Source organism: Leptopilina boulardi, unplaced genomic scaffold (assembly GCF_019393585.1).
Source record: "Leptopilina boulardi isolate dan_hultmark-lab unplaced genomic scaffold, ZJU_Lbou_2.1 LbouV2_31, whole genome shotgun sequence".
NCBI lineage: Eukaryota > Metazoa > Arthropoda > Insecta > Hymenoptera > Figitidae > Leptopilina > Leptopilina boulardi.
In genome coordinates this window covers 2,281,104-2,300,851 of record NW_026137874.1, presented here as the reverse complement: position 1 = coordinate 2,300,851, position 19,748 = coordinate 2,281,104, and the positions used below count along the sequence as shown (strand labels likewise).

At 27.8% G+C, this 19,748-nt stretch overlaps 2 protein-coding genes across 2 annotated transcripts; both read left to right on the top strand.

The window, feature by feature from the left end:
• The first annotated feature begins 146 nt into the window (after positions 1 to 146).
• Positions 147 to 16,782, top strand: LOC127283315 (hemocytin). The gene is made up of 47 exons (XM_051308090.1): positions 147 to 265; positions 329 to 496; positions 560 to 690; positions 763 to 922; positions 987 to 1,114; positions 1,202 to 1,297; positions 1,533 to 1,852; positions 1,913 to 2,504; positions 2,573 to 2,860; positions 2,933 to 3,366; positions 3,454 to 3,721; positions 3,803 to 4,033; positions 4,155 to 4,380; positions 4,489 to 4,694; positions 4,843 to 5,208; positions 5,285 to 5,611; positions 5,714 to 6,052; positions 6,145 to 6,479; positions 6,561 to 6,797; positions 6,863 to 7,064; positions 7,180 to 7,470; positions 7,546 to 7,668; positions 7,755 to 8,129; positions 8,207 to 8,555; positions 8,633 to 8,881; positions 8,955 to 9,313; positions 9,387 to 9,827; positions 9,901 to 10,084; positions 10,158 to 10,474; positions 10,567 to 10,840; positions 10,930 to 11,243; positions 11,317 to 11,729; positions 11,845 to 12,143; positions 12,224 to 12,509; positions 12,600 to 12,707; positions 12,776 to 13,027; positions 13,123 to 13,456; positions 13,588 to 13,935; positions 14,132 to 14,242; positions 14,371 to 14,586; positions 14,665 to 14,951; positions 15,102 to 15,380; positions 15,465 to 15,728; positions 15,787 to 15,942; positions 16,006 to 16,120; positions 16,205 to 16,354; positions 16,465 to 16,782. The coding sequence occupies exons 1-47, from the start codon at positions 189 to 191 to the stop codon at positions 16,683 to 16,685; spliced, it is 12,246 nt and encodes a 4,081-aa protein (XP_051164047.1). The 5' UTR covers positions 147 to 188; the 3' UTR covers positions 16,686 to 16,782.
• Positions 16,783 to 16,914: 132 nt separating this feature from the next.
• On the top strand, positions 16,915 to 19,298 carry LOC127283326 (histone-lysine N-methyltransferase, H3 lysine-79 specific-like). The gene is made up of 5 exons (XM_051308110.1): positions 16,915 to 17,575; positions 17,679 to 17,926; positions 18,011 to 18,426; positions 18,488 to 18,628; positions 18,718 to 19,298. Exons 1-5 carry the CDS (start codon positions 17,204 to 17,206, stop codon positions 18,864 to 18,866), a joined length of 1,326 nt encoding a protein of 441 aa, XP_051164067.1. The 5' UTR covers positions 16,915 to 17,203; the 3' UTR covers positions 18,867 to 19,298.
• The last annotated feature ends 450 nt before the right edge of the window (positions 19,299 to 19,748 follow it).

Sequence of the window (19,748 nt, the reverse complement as noted above, 5' to 3'; positions counted from 1 at the left end):
CCCGTGTAAGGTGACCTATTTTTTTTTAATCGTTAATATTTATCAAAACCGACCTACATTTATCAATTTCCCTTTTCCTTTTTGGAGTTGTTATAAATAAGATTGGAAAAATTATGTAAATCTCATTTTAATTTTGGTATCGAGAGAGACATTTAAAAACAAAATGACAGAATAAAATATTATTTAATATGTTTTTCAAGTTTATTTGTTTTTTTTGTATTCTTATTAGTTTATCACAGGGGGAATATTTCTCTGAAAATGAAAGGTGAGTTATTATATATTTTTATTTAAATAAATAATACTAATTTATGTTTTATTATTTATTTAGATTTGAGGATTTACTTTTCAATGCTCCTAATACAAAAGGAGTTAAAGGTGGTGTGAAAGGTACGAGAAAAGATGGTTATAAAAAGAAAATTAAAATTGGATGCACTTCGACACCTGAGCCACCAATTAATGGCAATATTAGTTGTACTTCTAATGGTTCTTTCTTCAGGTGAGCAATAAAAAACTATTTTTCTATTTATTTTTAATAACTTTTTTTTAAATATTATTTTAGAGATTGTCAAGCAACATGTATAGAAAATTACAAGTTTCCAAATGGAAAAACGGAACTTTTATTAATTTGTCAAGATGAAGAAAAATGGCAAGTGCAGGGAAACGAATTGAATTTTTTACCACATTGCGAACGTAATTATTTCTTTAATTTTAAATTAAATTATTATTTTTGAATGGAAATTAAATAAAATTCTTTTTTTTTAGCAATTTGCCTTCCTCAATGTCAAAATAATGGAATGTGTATTGCTCCAAATCAATGTAGCTGTACTGATAATTTTTCTGGACCACAATGTCAATATGAAAATAAACCTTGTTTCAATTTACCACCAGCTATTCTTAATGCGAAAAAACAATGCAATTCAAAGTAAGTTGATAAATTATAAAAATAAAATATTTAATTTTAATTAAAATAAATTTTATTCCTATAGACGATGTACAATTGAATGTTTGAAGAATTTTACATTTCCGGATGGATCTTCAATTACAAATCTTGTTTGTAAAGATGGAAATTGGCAACCAACACGAGCTGATTGGGTTTCTGTTCCCGATTGTATTCGTAAGTATTTGTATTTAATTATATAAATGTAAAAATTAAAAAAAAAATTATTTTTAAGATTTCTCTAATCATTTATTTTTTTTTTAGCTGTTTGCTCTCCACCTTGTAAAAACGGAGGTATTTGTCTTTCATTAAACACTTGCCAGTGTCCACCAGGTTTTCGAGGCCCTCAATGTCAATATCGTAAGTTAATTTCCTTTTATTTTTCAAATAAATTATATTAATTTTTATAGATGAAACTGGGTTTAAATTTTTATCAATAGTTTCAATTTTTTTTTTCTTTTTCTAAATTTATTTTTGAAATTGATTTTTTTACAATTACTGTATTATTATAATTTATCTAGAAAAAATTAATTTAATTTTAAATTATTAGAAACTTTTAATTAAATAATTAATTTTCTATTTTTTTTTTTTACAGTTGAAAGTACATGTAGTGTAGATAAATTGGGCTTCAATGGCGGTTATCAATGTAATGGTGATGAAAATTCATATTCCTGTGTAATTCATTGTCCGTTGGGAATTAATTTTGATTTTCCGCCCTCTGTCAAGTACACTTGTTTATATGAGAAAGGAATATTTGAACCACATCCAATTCCACAATGTCTGATGGAAAATGGAATGGATTTGCAAAAAATAGAAAAAACAATTCAAAATAATTCATCTTCAGCAATTAAAAAGGAAGCTTATCAAAATATTTTTGCAACTCATGATTTTGACAATATTATTGATGAACAAAAGGTATAATTTTTGGATTTTATTATTATTTAATAAAATGATAATGAAAAATTTAATTTTTAGAAAAATCATCATATGTATGATACAACGAAGAATAAAGTAAAATTTATCGAAAATAAAAGACCAGAGCCAAAAACTTGTTTCACATGGGGTGGAATTCATTATAAAACGTTTGATGAAGAAATTTTTAGTTTTGAGAGCGAATGTATTTATACATTAGTACAAGAATCACAAAATGGACTTTTTACAATTACTATTCAAAATAATCCTGAATGTAAAATTTCTGGATTATGTTATCGAATAATAAAAATTTTTCTCCAAGGAAAAGAATATACAATTTCGCGGAATAATCATGGAATTCCTGAATTTCGTAGTGTTAAAAAAATTTTACCAATTCCAATTCAATTGCCAAATATACGTGTTGATTGGTCAGCACATTTTGTTATTGTTAATTTGGATACAGTGGGAATTAGTTTAAAATCAGATGGTGCACTATTAGTACAAATTGAGGCAACAGAATCACTTTGGAATAAAACTATTGGACTTTGTGGCAATATGAATGGAAATATTGATGATGATTTATTAACAAAAGAGGGTAGTAGACCTAAAAGTATTGCCACTTTTGCCAGTAGTTGGAAAATAGAAAATATTGGAGGTAACTAAGTTTAAATTCTTTTAACTCTTCTTTTTAAAAATTTTATTAAAATTTTTATTTTTCTATAGAAACTTGCGATGAATATCCAAATATCGATCATTCGTGTGTATCAAATGTGAAATACGATCAGGAAGCAACGGAATTTTGTACAAAATTATTGTCTGATAGTAAATATCAGGCTTGCTCGAGAGAAATTGATTTGATGACATTACACGTGACATGTCGATGGGATTATTGTGCTTGTAAAAATTCCGATAGACGAAAATGTGCTTGCGACACAATGAGTGTTTATGTTCGACATTGTGCGCATCGTGGAATTGTAAATTTACCGGGATGGAGAAATAATAATTCATGTCGTGAGTAAATAATATTGAGAAAAAAAATTTAATATCAAAATAAAAAAATTTTTTTAAATTTTTTCATTTTAGCTCTAAATTGTACGAATGGAAAAATATACATGCCTTGTGGTCCAAAAACACATCCATCATGTGGTACAGAATTAATTTCAAAAACAGATGATGATTTTGATTGCGAGGAAGGATGTTTTTGTCCAAATGGTTCCGTTTTTCATGAGGGAAAATGCATTTCACCTGAAGAATGTCCCTGTCGATTGAGGGGAAAACTTTTTAAACCAGGAAAAAGTGTGACGAAAGATTGTAACACCTGTGTATGTTCATCGGGAAAATGGATTTGTACCCAAGCAAAATGTAAAGCAAGATGCTCGATTGTTGGCGATCCACATTATACAACGTTTGATGGAAAAAAATTTGATTTCATGGGACAGTGCTCGTATTATTTAATGAAAGCTGCAAATTATAGTATTGAAGGTGAAAATGAAGCTTGCTCGGGCGCTATTTCTGAAGTAAGTAATTTTATTTAAAAAAATATTTAAAAATTATGATTATTATTCGAAAAATTAATATGAAATTTTTCTTTTTTTTTTTTCAAGAGCATGGGATTTTCATCGCCAATTTCTGGTATGCCGTCATGTACAAAAACAGTGACAATTCGAATGAATAACAACGCTATAAAATTAAAACAAAATCGTCAGGTTTTAATTAATGGTGAAGATGTAACGAAATTTCCCCTAACAATTGCTGGAGCAAAAATACAAATTGCTAGCAGTATTTTCATTGTTGTGCGATTATTAAATAAATTGGAAGTTTGGTGGGATGGTGTGTCTCGTGTTTATATAAATGCACCGCCAGAATTTCACGGTGAGTTTTTTTTTTTTTTTTTTGAAGCAGTTTTAATGAATTATTAATAAAAATTAACAAATTTCGATTTTTTTATTTTAGGTGAAACCAAAGGCTTGTGTGGGACATTTTCCTTAAATCAAAAGGACGATTTTCTCACTCCTGATGGAGATGTGGAGCAAGCGGTGATTCCTTTTGGAAATAAATGGAAAACCAATGAAGAATGTCCTGATATTGTTAAAAAAGAATCAAATCATCCTTGTGATGCAAATCCTCAAAAGCGAAATTCTGCAGAGGCACATTGTTCCCATTTGTTGAAGAATACATTCAAAGGTGATTAATAAATTAAAAACTACGAGCTTTGAAATTTTAGAATTATTTAATTAATAATATATAATTTCTGATATTTAATATAATTAATTTAAAAAAAAACGAAATTAATTTTTTTTGTTAGAATGTCACTGGAGCGTTGATCCTGAACCATTTTATAAGGATTGTTTATACGATATGTGTGCTTGTGAAACAAATATTGACTTGTGCCTTTGTCCAACGCTTTCGGCTTATGCAAAAGAATGTGCTCATGAGGGTGTGAAAATTTTATGGCGATACGAAATTGACGAATGTCGAATTCATTGCTCAGGTGGACAAGAATATCAAATTTGTGGCAATAGTTGCGCCAGGTGAATATTCTGTCAAATTTTCATGAAAATTTCTTTTTTTTGGAGAATTTTATTATTATTATTTATAATTAAATTATTATAATTTATTATTACTTTCAAATTATTTAGAACCTGCGGGGATATATCTTTTAATCAAGAATGCCGTCAGGAGTGCGTTGAGGGTTGCAATTGTCCTGAAGGTCAAACATTGGATGACAATGGAGAATGTATTCCAATTGGAGAATGTCCCTGTCTTCATATGGGTCTTGAATTTCCAGCTGGTTATCGCGAAGTAAGACCCGGTGTAAAAGGCCAAGAATTATGCACTTGTGCAGGTTTGTTAAGAAAAATCTTTTTTCCATTTTTCTATAAATCGAAAAAAAAAAATTTTAATATAAAAATATAATATAAATAATTACTAATTAAATAATATTATTGAAATTGCTAATAAATAATCTAAATATTGAATTATTTTTTATGCAGGAGGTGTTTGGAATTGTCAATTGGCGAGTCGTGAAGAAATTGAAGAATTTCCAGCAATTGCAGACGTTAAATATTCTTGTAGTTCGAAATTAAATTTAGAAGTGACAAGTTGCAAACCATTTGAATCGAGAACTTGTCGAAATATGCATGAATTCATTGTTGAAAATTCAATAATTTGTAAACCTGGTTGTGTATGTAAATCAGGATATGTTTTAGATGCATCAAGTGGAATTTGCGTTAAAGAAGAAAATTGTCCATGTTATCATGGTGGACAAAGTTACAAAGAGGGTTCAATAATGCAAGAAGAATGCAACACTTGTAAATGTGAAACTGGCAAATGGACATGCACTGATCGTATTTGTTCAGGTAGAAAATAAATCTTTTTTAAATAAAAAAACAATTATATTTTATTAGAAATTTTAATTTTATTTTGCATTTACAGGAATTTGTTCAGTATGGGGAGATTCGCATTATAAAACTTTTGACGGTAAATTATTTGATTTCCAAGGTGTTTGTGATTATGTTCTTGTGAAAGGAAGTTTGAGTAAAGATGAAGGATTCGATGTTTCTATTCGTAATGTACCTTGTGGAACAACTGGAGTTTCGTGTTCAAAATCGATAACATTAAATGTTGGCGAAGAATTCATCACTTTAACGAGAGGAAAAAAATTACCAAAAACAAATTTAAAGAGAATTGCCATTAGACGAGCGGGTTTATTTGTATTTTTAGACGTTCCTGATTTAGGATTAGTACTACAGTGGGATCAAGGTGAATTTTTCTAATTTTATTACTAATTTAATCTTATAAATAGAAATTTTTACAATTGCGATTTGTCAATTTTTTTATCATTTTTTTTTTTTTGTGATTCAGGAACTCGAGTTTATGTGAGATTGGATCCAAAATGGAAATCACGAACAAAAGGTTTGTGTGGTGATTTTAATGATAATAGTGAAGATGATTTTAAAACACCATCGGGTGGTGTGTCGGAAGTATCAGCGAATCTTTTTGGTGATTCTTGGAAGAAAAATAGCTATTGTCCTGAGCCAAAGGACATTCATGATCCATGTAAAAAAAATCCCGAGCGTCGTGTTTGGGCAATTCAAAAATGTGGAATTTTGAAAACAGGACTTTTTAAATTATGTCATTCGGAGGTGGATGTTAATCCATATATTGAAAAATGCATTTACGATACTTGCAGTTGTGATTCAGGTGTGAATTTTTTATTTTTCCCTTTTTCGAACTTTGAGATTATTAAATTAGACTTTTTTTTAAACAAGTTTTTGAAATTTCTTTAATTTCAGGCGGTGATTGTGAGTGTCTTTGTACAGCTTTAGCGGCTTATGCACAGGAATGTAATGAAAGAGGAGTTCCTGTAAAATGGCGATCACAAAATTTATGTCCAATGCAATGTGACGAAACTTGTAGTTCTTATTCGCCGTGTATTTCAACTTGTCCACGTGAAACTTGCAATAATTTATTTACATTAAAGGATTCATTGCATTTGTGTGGTCAGGATAATTGTATCGAAGGTTGTTTAACAAAATCGTGTGAAGCTGGTCAAGTTTATGCGAATGACAGTTATTTAGAATGTGTTCCTAAGGAAATTTGCAATCCGATTTGTTTAGAAATCGATGGGGTAATATTTTATTTTTTAAATAATTTTTTATCATTGTAAATTTTAATTTAGTTAAATAAAAAAAATTTATTTTCCTTTTAGATAATTTATAAAGAAGGAGATAAGGTAAAGGGAGACGAGTGTCATAGTTGTTTTTGCAGTAGGGGAAATTTAATTTGTAAAGGCGAACCTTGCACTATTGCGCCAAAAGTAACAATTGTTCCAAATGAAGAATCACGTAAATGCATTGATGGATGGACACCGTGGCTTAATAGGGATGTTCCTCTTAAAGGGAGGAAAGTTTTTGACGTGGAACCACTACCTTCATCAATCGAATTGGTTAATATTTTTTTCTCATTCTTTATTATTTTTTTTCCTTTTTATTAAATATCGATTTTTTTTAGCTCAACATTAAAGATTCAGTTGTTTGCTCTCGGGAGGAAATGGTTGACATTAAATGTCGAACAGTTGGTACGAAAAAAAGTCCAAAAGAAACAGGATTAGATGTTGAATGTAGTTTAGAAAGAGGTCTTTTTTGTCAGTCAAAGCCTAAAGAGGTTCCTTGTGTAGATTTTGAAATTAGTGTCTTGTGCCGTTGTAATCCAGGTATTTTTTTTGTAATTTAAAAAAATATTTTTATTTTTTTATTATGTTTAATTTATAATATTTATAAAATTATTAAATTAAAAACCATAAAGAATAAAATTATTTTTTATTTCAGAAACGACTTCACAATTAATAACAACGATCGTTACATCGTCATTATCATCATGCGATGTTAATCAACCAAATCAAATGCATCCAACTGATTGCCATTTATTTTACCAATGTGTACCACAATTGAATGGAACTAAATTAGTTGAAAAAAGTTGCGGTTCCACTATGTTTTATAATCACGAGACACAAATTTGTGACTGGCCAAATAATGTTATTCTAAAAAGACCTGAATGCACTTTTAGTGTGACTACGGAAAAAATTTTCAACAAAGAAACTTTTGCAACAGTCGGTTATGGTAATTAAATCTTAATTAATTTTCTCAGTGTCAGTTTTGAATTTTTTTGAATTTATTTAATTTAAATTTTTATAGAACTTTGTAAACCAGGCGAATTTTGGAATGAGTGTGCTATACAATGTAGTAAAACTTGTGAATATTATCGATATTCTTTGGAAAAAGAAGGAATTTGTAATGCAACTAATGATTGCATTCCAGGTAATTATGCTTTTTTAATTAATAATATTAATAAATAATAATATTAATTAATAACATAATAAATTTTTTTTAATCTATGATTTCAGGTTGCACATCAATTGACAATCCATTATGCTTGATAGGTCATAAATTTTGGCGTGATAAATTCACTTGTGTGAGCATTTCCGATTGTCCTTGTATTTCGCATAATGAAGAACTGGTTAAACCTGGAATGCTTGTACAAGAATCAAAATGTGAAAAATGTCAATGTATAAATAATTTTTATACATGTGACAAATCATCTTGTGATGATAATATTATAATTGAACCTCCAATGCATTGTGATGAGGAACATTTAATTTCTCTCATTAATGGAAAAAATCCTTTACCTAATGAGGCATTCAACTCGAGTAGTATATTAAGTGAAAAATATAAACCATCGGATGCTAAATTAAATAATAAAGTTTCTGATTATTCAGCGGGTAAATGGTTTCTTTTTTTTTGGAAAATCTGTATTTTTTTTTAGTTTATTTTTTGATTAATGTATATTTTTTTATAGGTAGTTGGTCACCAAAAGACATGAATAGACAACAATGGATTTCTGTGGAATTTCCAAAATCAACACCAATTTATGGAATTATTACACAAGGAAGTCCATTATATAAAGAATTTGTTGAATCATTTTATATTTTTTATTCACCACATGGAGATAGTTTTAAATCATTGACAAGTCCGGGTCTAAAGACACCAAAACTGTTTAAAGGATTTCATAGTCCAATTGTAAAGAGTAAATTTATCTTTGAAGAGCCAATTGTTGCAAAAATTGTTAAAATTCAACCTCAGAGTTGGTCGAACGCAATTTCGATTCGTTTTGAACTTTTGGGTTGTTCGAATACTAGTCAAGTCACGTAAGTATTTTTAGAAACAATATTTTTTTATTTTTTTTTTAATTAAAAAAATTCTTATTTAATTTTTATTATTTAAGATCATTACCAACTACTGAAAAAGAAACGACTCTTATTGTAACGAGTACAGTTTCTCCGCCTAAATTTTGTGAACAAGAAAATTATATTTGGTTAACAAAAATAGTATCAAAAGATTTTCTCTCATATTCAGCGAGTAGTTCAAAAGGTTCATCATTTAAACCTGAAAATTCTGTTTTAATTGATAAATCAACAAAGGATTTACTGAATCTAAAGAGTTGGCAACCACAATATCTTGATAAGAAACAATGGTTTGTGACAATTTTTTAAATGAAATAACCTTTTTTTGTTTTCAGTTAATTAATTTAATAATTTGTTTTACAGGCTGGAAATTAAATTAGCAAAAGCAGAGCCACTTTATGGAATTATTTTACAAGGAAGTTCGTCTGATGATAAATACGTGACAAGTTATCATATAATGTATTCGGATAATGGTTTAGTATTTTCCTATATAAATGATAAAAATGGTGATCCAAATGTTTTTCAAGGACCAATTGATAAAATAAAACAAGTTCAACAAATTTTTAATCATCCAATTGAAGCTTCAATTATTCGAATAATTCCCCAGACATGGCATAAAGGAATTGCGATTCGTGCACAATTAATTGGCTGCAATGATGATAATATATCCAATTTGATGACAACTACAGAAATTATTTTCATTGAAAAAGAAATTCCTCCAGGTTGAATTTATTATTCTTCTTTTTAATTTTATGAAAATTATTAAAAATAAACATGAAATAATTTATTTTCCAGTTTGTAACGATACAATGGGATTGGATAATGGAATAATGTCTGATGAACAAATATCGTCATCGTCATCGTATGAAAAACTTTTGCCTAATTTAAAATTATCATCACCAGGAATATGGCGAGCAAAATTAGATAATCCGGAACAATTTATTGAATTTGATTTTTTGAGAGGACAAAATTTAACTGGTGTCGATACTAAAGGAGGTGATAATATTTGGACTGTGGCATATAAATTATTTTACAGTATCGATGGAAAACAATGGAATCCAGTGATTGACAATTATCATCAGGAAAAATTATTCTTGGCAAATATTGACGATAGTACAGTGAAAACAAATTATTTTACTCGTCCAATTCATGCGAGATTTCTCAGAATACAACCAATTAAATGGCATAATCACGTGGGTCTTAAAGCTGAGATTCGAGGATGCTTTACACCATATGGTGACTATTTGTACTATTTACAAAAAAAAAAAAATTATTTTCCTGTCAAATAATAATTATCTTTCTATTTTAGCTGTAGTAACAACTTCAAAACCTCTAGAAAAATTAGTGTCAAAATCACCGGACGCAAATTGCAATATTTGTCCAGGAATTAATATTTTAATTAGGGAAAATTGTAATTGTACAAATTCACTTTGGTGGAATGGAGAATCTTGCGTTGGAAATAAAGAATGTCCTTGTGTTGTTGGACATATGCCGTAAGAAAAAAATTTATTATTACATTTTTTTTTTAAATAATTCTAATAAATCTAATATAATCTAATATTTAAGATATCCAGTTGGTTCTGTTTATGAGACAGAAGATTGTCAACAATGTTTGTGTACAATGGGAGGCACTGCAAATTGTCATGAGAAAATTTGTGAACCATGTAAAGAAACGGGATTTCGATCAATTGTTACTGAATTATGTGGATGTGTCTGTAAACCATGTCCTTTTGGCACTCGACTTTGTCCTACGAGTAATATTTGTATTAACGAAACATCTTGGTGTAATGGAATTCAAGATTGTCCAGATGATGAAAAAAATTGTTCACTCACCACAACATTGAGGCCAATAGAAACGACACTTGCCATAAAAACAACAATTGGTAAAATAAATTACTAATATTTTAAATAAAAAAATAAATGAAAATTAATTTTACAATTAAATAATAAAAATTAATATTTCTTTTGTCTTTAGTTCCTCAAAATGAATGCGAGAAACCAACTTGTCCACCGGGTTATAAAGTGATTGAGAAAAAAATAAGAAAGCCTCATAAATATTCAAGTAGATATGCAGAATATCGTTATGGAGGTGGAAGTTCAGGAGTGAAGAGTACAAAAGGTGGAAATTCAGGAGTGAAGGGTACAAAAGGTGGAAATTATGGAGTTAAGGGCGGTAATAATAAAGGTGGTAATCGTGAAATTAATGGAATAAAAGGTGGAAAAGAAAATTATCAAGAGGAGAACAAAAAGTAATAATTTAATAGTTCTTTAAAAGTAAATTTTATAGTTTTAATTTTTTTTTAAATATATTTCAAAAAATAAAATTGTTAATTTTCAGATTAGAAAAAGATCTTGAGTGTCCACAATTTTCCTGTGTATCTAATCGACCACCACCTGATTTTGAGGGACAAAAACCAAAATCCTGTCCAAAAATTGAATGTCCACCTAATTATGAAATAATTTTTGAAAAAATGAGTATGTATAAATTTGAGGATTGTCCACGATATACATGTCGACCTCCGCCACCAACTGAAGTTGTTTGTAAATTCATTGGAAGAACATTTAATACTTTCGATAATATGGAATATAAATATGATATTTGTAATCATATTTTAGCGCGAGATCGTTATGCAAATCATTGGTATATTTCTGGTAAGTTTTTTTTTTAAACTCTTTAATTTATCGATTTTAATTAATAGCTAATTATAAAAAATTTTATTTTCAGTGGAGAAAAAATGTTTGGGTAATAAATGTGAGAAGGATTTGATAATTGTTATGGATAATGATTTATTTATACTCTATCCGGATATGCATGTGAATATAAATGATTTTACATTTACATCAAGTGAAATGAAACGATTTAATGATAAAAATAGTGGAATTTATAAAATATCGAGAGTTGGCGATGTATTGTATTTTATTTCCTATCGTTATGGTTTTTGGGTGATATTCGATTCAAATTCAAATGTAAAAATTGGAATTTCTGTGAAATTATTCGGTCAAGTTGATGGTTTATGTGGATTCTTTGATGGTAATTTAAATAATGATAGACAAAAACCAGATGGAACTGAGGCAAGAGGAACTTTGGATTTTGGAAATAGTTGGGTTATTGATGGAACACCAGAATGTGAATTGCAGGTGACTGATATTATTACTAAACCAAATTAAAATACAAATTTATAATTAATTAAATATTTTAATTTAATTTTTTAAATAAAATTTTGTACAAATTTTTAATTTTCAATTTTATTAGGTGTGTTCTGAAGATATTCAAGAGAGAGCTTGGAAAATGTGTAACGCCGTGAAAGATCGTTCATTGGCTGTTTGTTTGGGTGTTGTAAATTTGGATAAATTTGTTTCTCGTTGTTTAGAGACCGCTTGCACTTGTTTACAAAGTAATTCAACGTTTGACGATTGTCGATGTCGAATAATTACATCATTTGTTACTGAATGTCAAGCCAATGATCAGGATATTGATCTTTCTAATTGGCGAAATATTCACAATTGCCAAATAGAATGTAAGGCTCCACTTATTCATCACGATTGTTTCAGGTAATTAAACATTTTTAAAATTAAAAAAAAAGTTTTTTAAAAGCAAAATAAATAAAATTTCCTCTCTCTTTTTTTTGCAGACATAAATGTGAGGTGTGTTGCAATAGTTTACAAGAAGTTGAACCATGTCCAAAAATGAAAGGAGTTTGTTTCTCGGGTTGTTTTTGCCCTCCGGGAACGGTGAGAAATGGTGAGGATTGCGTTCATCCAACGGAATGTAGAGATTGTGTTTGTGATGGATTTGGAAATACAAAATTTGTAACTTTCGATAGAAAGAATTTTGTTTTCGATGGCAATTGTACTTTTGTTCTTTCACGCGATTCTATCAATAATGTTAAAAAACATTCTGGTACTCACACATATCAGGTAAATTTACAATTAATAAATATTTTATTATAGTTATAATTGATAATTAATTAAATTTTTTTAGATGTTAAATAAAAATATATTTTCTAGGTTTTAGTGACAAAACAACCGTGCGAAAGTGGAATATGTACAGAATCAATTATTGTCTTATATCAATCACACGTGATACAAATTAAAAAGAATTCCAATTTAAAGAAGGTATAATTAATTTTAAAATTAGAAAAAAATTAATTATTCAAATTTAACAATAATAATTTTTCTTTCAGTTCCTAATTTTCATTGACGAAACATTAATCAATGATTTGCCATACAATGTACAATGGTTAAATTTAAAAAAATCGCCGGCAAATGATGTGACACTATTAATACCGTCAATTCAATTGGAAATTATTTGCTTTGTACATGATTTTGCTTTTACATTGAGACTTCCGTCGCAAACTTTTGGAGACGCAATGGAGGGTCTCTGTGGTGATTGTAATGGTAATTTGGACGATGATTTTAAACAACAAAATGGAAAGGTACCTAAAAATATAGTTGAAAATAAAATGAAAACAAAGAATAGAATTTTTTTTTCAAATTTAGAGAATTAATAAAATTAATATTATTTTATTAGATAACAGATGATGTGACAGAATTTGGATTAAGTTGGAAAGCAATAGATTTGCCATCGAATTTGAAAATCAATGAAGATCATTGTGTAAGTAAACAGAAGAAATGTTCACAAATTCTCGATCATAATCCATGTAAAAAACTTTTGGATTCATTGGAATTTGGACAATGTCATCGTCTCGTTGATCCAGAGCCATTTTTACAATCTTGTGAAGAGACATTTTGTAATAATGGAAATATTTGCAATGATCTTGAGGCTTATGCAAGAACATGTCTTCATGCTGGTGTTTGTCCAAAATGGAGAAACAACGATTTATGTCCTTATTCTTGTCCTTCATGTAAGGAATACTTTTTCTTTTTTTACTTTCGTTTTTCATTAAATAATTATAGAGAAAAAAAAATAATTGTCCATGACTAAAAATAATTTCTATAGATTTTATTTTATATTAAATTTATTTTTGTAACATAGTTATGGAATACAAACCATGTGGAACCGTGTGTGTTGAGACTTGTGAAAGTATAAATAATTTGGAGTCTCAAAAATGTTCTAATGATTTAGCCGAAGGATGTTATTGTCCTGAGGGTGAAATAATGCACAATGGAACATGTATTTCAAAAAGAAAATGTCTTAGCTGCGATGATGAGGGACATGTTGAGGGTGATGTTTGGTATCCAGAAAAATGCACTAAATGTACTTGCGACAAAAAAACTGTTAGTTGCCAAAAAACCGAATGTGTTACGACAGTTTGTCAAGAAAATTACGTTTCCACTTTGGTACCAGGATCACAACATGAATGTTGTTCGAAATACATCTGCGGTATTTTTTAAAAAATTTTCTTTACTTTAATTTTTTAATTAATTAATTAATTTTATTATTTATTGTAAATATTTTTTGGTTTTTTAGAAATTACTTTTTTTACTGAATTTATTTTGATTAATTAATTGTATTAAATTTTCTTCTTTTCGTTAAATAATTAAAATTAAATACATTTTTTGTTGGAAAAATATTTCAGTTCCAAATGGTGGATCTAATTTATGTGAAGAACCACAAAAACCATCTTGTGGCTTTGGGCAAATTTTAAAAGCAAGCGTTACATCTGCCGGATGTCAGAAATTTATTTGTGGTGAGTTCTTTTTTTTTAATTATTACTAGGAGGATAATTTAATTTGAATTTTTGTAGATAAATCACAAAAAAATTGGATTTTAGTTAGTACAATTGTACATATATTTTAATTCAATTTATTTTTTTAGAATGTTTACCAAAGGAACAATGTCCCGATTTAAGTGATATTATTATATTTGACGATGAATTAGAACCCGGTTTTGTACGTATTTTGGATGAATCTGGATGTTGTCCGCAGCCTTCGAAAAAATGCAAACCAGAAACTTGTCCTCAATTTAAAGAATGTCCAAGATATTTTAAATCAGTTGAAAATAAAGGATCCTGTTGTAATTTCAATACATGTGGTAAGAATCATTTTATACTTGATAAATATTTTGAAAATATTCGACTCTTTTCTAAAAAAAAAACTGTGTTTTTGTTAGTACCCCCGGAAGACGCATGCTTAGTGTCTGATTTAAATAAAAATTCATCTACGGAAAATATTGTGCTGAAGAAAATTGGAGAAAAATGGAGAGATGGAAAATGTACGACGTGCTCCTGTGATATTATAAATTATAAGCCAATGTCACAATGCATGACGAAAGAATGTCCAAAAATTCATGATCATCCGGATTTTAATGATTTTGTCCTTGAGGAAATTGTCTTTCCATATGAATGTTGTTCTGGCTTTGAAAAAACTGCTTGTAAAGATAATAATCAAGTTTATAAAGTGAGTAATCAATTTTATTCTTTGCTATTTTTTAAAATTGACCTGCGATTATAAAGAATATTTTTCATTTATTAATGGAATATAAAAAAAAAATCTAGAGAAGGAAAGAAAAATTGCTCCAAGAAAATAATTAGTGAAACTATTTTTTAGGACGGAGATAAATGGACGCCGAATCCAGAGGATGTTTGTTTGTTAAAAAAATGTTTTAACGGAATAAATGGATTGCAAAAGGAAATTATAAATCAAGAATGTAACACAATTTGTGACAAAGGTTATGCATATCTACCATCATTAAATAAAAGTATTTCCTGTTGTGGTGAATGTGTTGCTATTGCATGCGTTGTTGATAACGATCTGAAAAATATTGGAGACAATTGGCAGTCCATTGATAATTGTGTTAATTACACTTGTCAATTGGAAAATGGTTCTGTAGGTGTTTTTTTTTTTGTATTAATTTATTTATATTTAAAAAATTTTAATTATTACTTATTTATAATTATTTTACAATTGCAGCCACAATTAAAAGCCTTCACTGAAACCTGCAAGGAAATAGATTCTTTTGATGAACAAAATTTTATTTTAGAGAAGAGACCATTATTGGGAAAATGTTGTCCTGAAATTGTGAAAACAGCCTGTAAATATGAAGGAAAAATTTATAAATCTGGAGAAAAATGGAAATCGTCGAGTGATAAATGTAAAATTGAAATGTGTACTGAAAATTCAAATGGAATTGCAATTCAACAAGAAATTATTACCTGTGTCAAGGAGTGTCCAAAAGTAAGGAAAATTTTATTTAAATAAATTTTTTTTATAATAATTATAATATAATTTATAGGGATGGGAATATATAGAACCGAAAAACGAAGAAGAATGTTGCGGTAAATGTGAGCAAAGATTTTGTGTCGTTGAAAATAAATTATATCAACCAGAAGAAAAATGGAAATCTAATGATAATTGCACAACTTTCGAATGTGTCAATCAACATCATCAGGTAAAAATTCAAATTAAAATTTGTATTTTAATTTTTTTTTTAATAAAAAATAAATTATTTCAGTTTCTAGTCACCAGTAATCCAGCTATTTGTCCGGAATTAGTAAATTGTCCTTCTGAATTTGTTTATAACGATGGATGCTGTAGTCGATGTAATTCTTCTTCTCTCAATATTGAAAGTAAAAAACATTTTGCATATTTTAAAATTTTTATTATATATTTTAATTATTTTTAATAATAATAATAATTTTTTCCATTTACAGAAATATGTATGGCTGAAGTAATTGATTTGAATGCCACAATTGGCATAGTTGTGGAACAACGTGGATCAAAATTGTGTAAAAATTTACAACCCCTGAAAGGTCTTACAGAATGTCGTGGTTCTTGTACATCATCAACTAATTTTGATCTTGGTAAGAGAATTTATAAATTCGTTTCAAATTACATTTAAAGTAGGCATTAAAATTGTAATTTTAAATGAATGAATATTTATCAAGATATTTTTGCAATTTTTTTGATACAGTGACTTGGGGTCAACAAATCACTTGTCGATGTTGTTTGCCAACAAATTATCAGGCACTTATTGTTGAATTAACATGTGAGGATGGAAAAAATTTTAGAAAACAAATAATGGTTCCTACAGCTTGTTCTTGTGATACAAAATCACAACCGATTAAAAATCGCAAGATTGGAACAAATACCAAAATGAGTCGAGACAAAATATATACAAATAATAAATATTAATATAAAACGAAATATAAGTATTAGTAAACAAAGAAAAATATTTAAAAAATGTAAAATGTACTAAAAGCAATTTAATTAAAATTAATGAATTATCGAACACTTTTATTTCAATTAATATCGTTTTCCTTTTGGAAAAATAAAGAAAAATATTTAAATATTTCGAAAATCAATTAAAGCGGTAACTAACGATTTTCTTTTTTTTTTTTAATTCAGAAAAAAACGAAATTTTAATCCTATATTTTAATTCACGGATTAAAAAAAACAATATACAAAAGAAAATGATCAAACCGGAAGTGAAATTGTCTTCGCAAAGGAAAAAAAAAATGAAGTCGCGTATCAAAATTTTCATTCTCACAATACCGAAAAGATTTTTCAAATATTAATCAGTATAATTAATAGAAGAAAATTTTGAAAAATGTTTTTAATATTTTTTAAACTTATTTCCTAAAAAAAAACTGTACATTATTTTGATAAAATAATAATAAATAATAAGACAATTAACAGTTTTCGTCTGTGGAATGGCCACTGACAGCGATTTTGACAGTTGTGAATTTGACAAAATAATGCGTCATTTTTCATCAGAAAATGGCTTAACACAATTTTCATCTCAAGATTCATCGTCATCATTTTATGAGAGAAACAAAAAATGTAATAACAAAATAAATAAATACAATTATGATCTTTTATCATCAACGAGCTCAAAATCAGGATCAGAAATTCGATTAAAAAATCCAATGATCTATCCCGAGAATTTTGAAACTGATGATAATTGCGGAGATCATTTAGGACGATTTTCCAAACATCAATTTTGTCATTCATCACGACATTCTGGATCAGAATCGAAATATGCATCAAATACTTTGACTGATGGAATATCTCTTCTCTCTATTGTATGTAATCGAATTTTATTTTACACTTTTTTTTCCACAAATTTCTTTAATTTTTTTTTTTTAATTTTATCTTTTAAATAATTAATTGAATTAATTATAAAAGTCAAATGGTGAAGATTCTTCAAGTGGCATTGACATTTCGGGTGATCATGCTCCAGGAACTTATCGTTGTCTTCCTTCAATTATATCGTCAACAAATTCTTCACATAATTCATTGGATCAACAATCAATGCCAGTGAAGAAAATTGAAAGACGTTGTAAAATTATCAGCGATTTTTCAAGTTCTTTGGAGAGTAAATCTTTTGATGATCTTCCATCGTCGAGTTCATATAAAACGAAGAATATACAAAGGTTTTTTTTTTCAAATGTTTTTTTTTCGAAATTGAGATTATTTAAATACAATTATAATTCAATTGATAATTTTTTTTATTTCAGATGTTCATTGAATGGTTTTGGAAATATTGAAAGTTCAACGACATCATTTTCAACGACTAATTTATCGGGAAGACAAAATGGAATACTCAGTTCAAGACAAATTGCTCATGAGAAATGGATGCAAGAAAAGGAACAAAGAATAATTAAATTAAAGGAAAAAAAACGTCAAGAGGAAAAAATGAGACTCAATGAAGAAGAAAGAATTAAAAGAGAAAAAGAAGAAAAAGAACGTAGGGATCAAGAAACATTTATCAAATGGATCGAAAGAAAGAAAAATGAAGAGTCTGTTAAACAAGAAATTTTGAGACGAGAATTAGAACTTCAAAAACGACTTAAAGATATTGAGGATAAGGCAGTTGTCGCAAAGACCATTTATCTTCGACAGTGGGCAAGGAAAAAGGAGGAAAATCACAAAGGTAATTTTATTTCAAATTTTCTTTTAAATGTTCATTTAAAAAATATTTTATACTTTTTCAGCGGAACAAAAAAAACAGCAATTAAAAGAACAACAGAAAGATGAGGAGAAAAAGAAGAGAACAGAAGAAAGTAACAAGGCCTATGGGGAGTGGCGAGAAAAATCGAAAATAAGACCAAAACCCGCAACTCAAGGTTTATTACGTTAGTTGAATGAAATTTGAAAAATTATTTAAAGAAAAAAAAAATAAACATTTTCACGTATTATTAAATTGAAATTTTTTACTTTACAGCCCATCAAAAAGCAAAACCAGCATTTGTGAATCCAAATCCTTGGCAGGACATAATTGAAATCAATGAGACGAATAAGGAATTAATGGAATCGAAACAAAATGAAATAATAAAATTGCATAAAACTGAGATTAAGAAAAAGGACAAATAATCGTAACGATATGAGAAAATTCCATACGATTTAATTGTATTAATTTTCTTATTGATTTGAATATTGATAGTCAAAAACGAGGAAATCGTTCCATTTAAGAGAAAATTGTTTCTTCGATCTTTAACTACTCGTTAATTAACGAGAGAATTTATTGAAACGAAAAGCAGAAAGTAATTCATTGCCAGGTATGTTTCATCGGCGATTTTTTTATCGATAAATTATTTTTAGATTTTGTTAATTTGATAAATTATCAAACATTTTTTTTTTTTATTATTAATTTTTCAAAAACTCTGAGAATAAAGAAACGATTTTGATTAATTTGGACGAAATTCGAAATTAGAAAATTAATTTTTCTTTAAGAAAGAGAAAAATGAATTTTTCATTAAAGATAATTTTCGTTAGTTAAATAAATACAAAAATTTTTTTTTTTTATATCGTCGGATTACAATATATTATATTTAGAGAATAACAACAGATATACAGATAGTTATTAATTTATATATCGATGATGATTATTCTAATATATATTTATATAAAGATTAAAATTAAATCTTTTCTTATACAGTCGTGATTTTTTTTTTAACTGTAGCTTTTTGAAATATTTCTGTCACATTTCCCTAATTTGCATTTTGAGATTAATCTATTGATCTAAAAACGACTATAAGTAATTTTTACTTGAAATTATTTGAAATAAAAAAAAGAAAATTATATACTGCAAATTATTTTTAAAGGAAACTTTACAAATTGTAATAACGGAGACAATTTAATAATATAAATGGTAGAAAATATTGAAAAAATTGTGCGAGAAAAAAATAAAGAAAAAGAATATAAATAACAAATGAAATCTTGTGATTTTAGAAAAGTTTTTTCTATATAAATAAA